The sequence below is a fragment of the Charadrius vociferus genome, unplaced genomic scaffold, assembly GCF_000708025.1.
Source record: "Charadrius vociferus isolate BGI_N301 unplaced genomic scaffold, ASM70802v2 scaffold509, whole genome shotgun sequence".
Classification (NCBI taxonomy): Eukaryota; Metazoa; Chordata; class Aves; order Charadriiformes; family Charadriidae; genus Charadrius; species Charadrius vociferus.
The window spans coordinates 556,576-558,552 of record NW_009650093.1 but is presented as its reverse complement, the minus strand read 5'-3'; the positions used below and the strand labels follow the sequence as shown (position 1 = coordinate 558,552).

Sequence of the window (1,977 nt, the reverse complement as noted above, 5' to 3'; positions counted from 1 at the left end):
TCTCCCCGCCGCGCCGTGCGGACGGACGGAGGGACGGAGGGACGGACAGACGGCCGGTTCCCACGCTCCCCGCAGCATCCCCTGAGTCGGGACCACCCCACCCGCATGAAAACTTTGCCTGTTGACAAAAAGTTTCCGAGCTCTCCCAGCGCATCCCCCACGCCGGGTACCGGGGGCAGCTCTTGTCGGGCAACCCCCGCGCCCCCCCCCCCCCCCCCCCGGGGAGCCACTCGGTAGCCGTGGGGCTGAGCCGGGCTCGGGCACATCCGGGGGGGGCGATTCCTTTCCCTTCCCCAGGCAAGAGGTACAGCCATGGGCAGCGCTTTAGCTGCCGGGTCCTCCTCCCCGGAAAAGCCCCGTGGCACCCCGCATGGCATCACCCAGACCTCGCTCAGCTGAGGGCACTGAGGGATGTGACAAGTGACCCGTCCTTCCCTCGGCCGGGACAGCGTGTCCTTCTCCGTGCTTTGCTAACAAACGCTCCACATCCCCACGGGTGAGGCTGTGCAGAGGGCAGGAAATTCCCACTTTCCCGGTGCTTGGAAATCCCCCTCCACCCTCTTCTTCTCCTCCTCCTCCTCCTCCTCCTGCTTCCTCGGGGCCTCCCGGGCTCCGGTCCTCAGCCCCAGCGACTCTGCACCGGCCAGACGGGAGCAAAACCCACGTAAGGGCTTGGCCCTTCCTGAGCCCGCGGCTCCACCAGCGCAAGGACGAGGGAAATGATGAATTTCCTCCAGCACCGTCCCGGCTCCTCACACCCTGATGGACCAAGAGCCGCCGGAGCTGCTCCCGGTCCCTGATGAGACTGCTCCAACCCCTGGAGGTTCCCTCACCCCCAGCTCCCCTCCTCTCCATCCCCTCCAAAACCAGGTGAAAGCTGCTCCGATTCCCACCACAGGTCAGTCCTTCTGTCCCAGCAGGACCCAGACACCCATGGCAGGAGCTCAAGGGCTTCCCAGGTATCCCGGCCACCCACCCTTCCTCCCCCATCCTCATCCTCGCCCTCCCCGCAGCCCCACCACCGATTACCCCGGGGGCTTTGAGGCTAATACCCAACACCTGACCAGCTTATACTCCTGAGTCTATTATCAGCTTAAGGACCAAAGACATCTGCTCCCCGCTGCCCTCCCAGAGAGCTGAAGGAGTCTTCAAGCCCTCATCAGGAGAGCGAGGGTCCAGTTGACGGTGTCTTCTCTTGGATGGATCTCTGAACATCTCACCGCTGAGAGGGGCGGCCCCTCATCCCCGGAGGTAAGTGGCTTCACTCCCTCCAGGTACAAATGGCATCATGGGGTCCACCTCCCCCATGGGTTGGTAGCACGGCCGTGCTGTGGCTTTCGGCTCCTGGTGCTCCGCCACAAATGGCATCGGTGGGCAGAGGAGCGCTGGGGACACACGCCATGAGAGCAGCCGCAGAAAACCAGCGAGGTCCAGGGCAAGCAAGCCTGATGCCTTCCAAAGCAGGACCAGGGCATGTTTGCGCTTAATCACATTTATTTTTGGTTTGTTTGTTTGTTTTGTTTTTATTTAAAAGGTTGTGCCCAGGCTTTCAAACCCAGGTTGAAACACGGGCACAGATCTGAGCAGCGCCGGCCAGCTGTGCGGGAACCTCACGTAACCCTTGGGTGGGCTTTCCTGAAAGAAGAAAAAAAAAAAAAAGAAAGAGGTGGGCTTTTCCAACCCACACGGCCCCCAAATCCTTCTGTCGCAGCAAGCGATGCCTCCGGGTGCAAACAGCCAAGCTCACGGCAACAAAGGGGCCTCAGCCCATGTTAGCACTTACCTGGGGGGTGGGCATAAAGAGGGGAGAAAAAGGGGAAAAAAAAGCTATTAAAGATCTTTAGTTCCTTAGAAAACCTGCAAAGATGCTCTTGCCCAGGCACAGGACACGGGTCAGGAAAGTCTCGTTTGCAGCCCCAGGCATCCAGGTTCTCCTACGAGGCTGCTGCTCCGACAGCCCCAAGGCAGAGGCTTCCC

The 1,977-nt window shown here is 60.8% G+C and overlaps 1 protein-coding gene across 1 annotated transcript in view; it reads right to left on the bottom strand.

The window, feature by feature from the left end:
• The window catches only part of ABI3 (ABI family, member 3), a 9,234-nt gene extending 7,866 nt beyond the window's left edge, over positions 1 to 1,368 (bottom strand). Inside the window, exon 1 of the mRNA XM_009892216.1 lies at positions 1,279 to 1,368. Coding sequence (XP_009890518.1) covers positions 1,279 to 1,368 — 90 coding nt within the window. The remainder of the gene's footprint in view (positions 1 to 1,278) is intronic.
• Between the last annotated feature and the right edge of the window lie 609 nt (positions 1,369 to 1,977).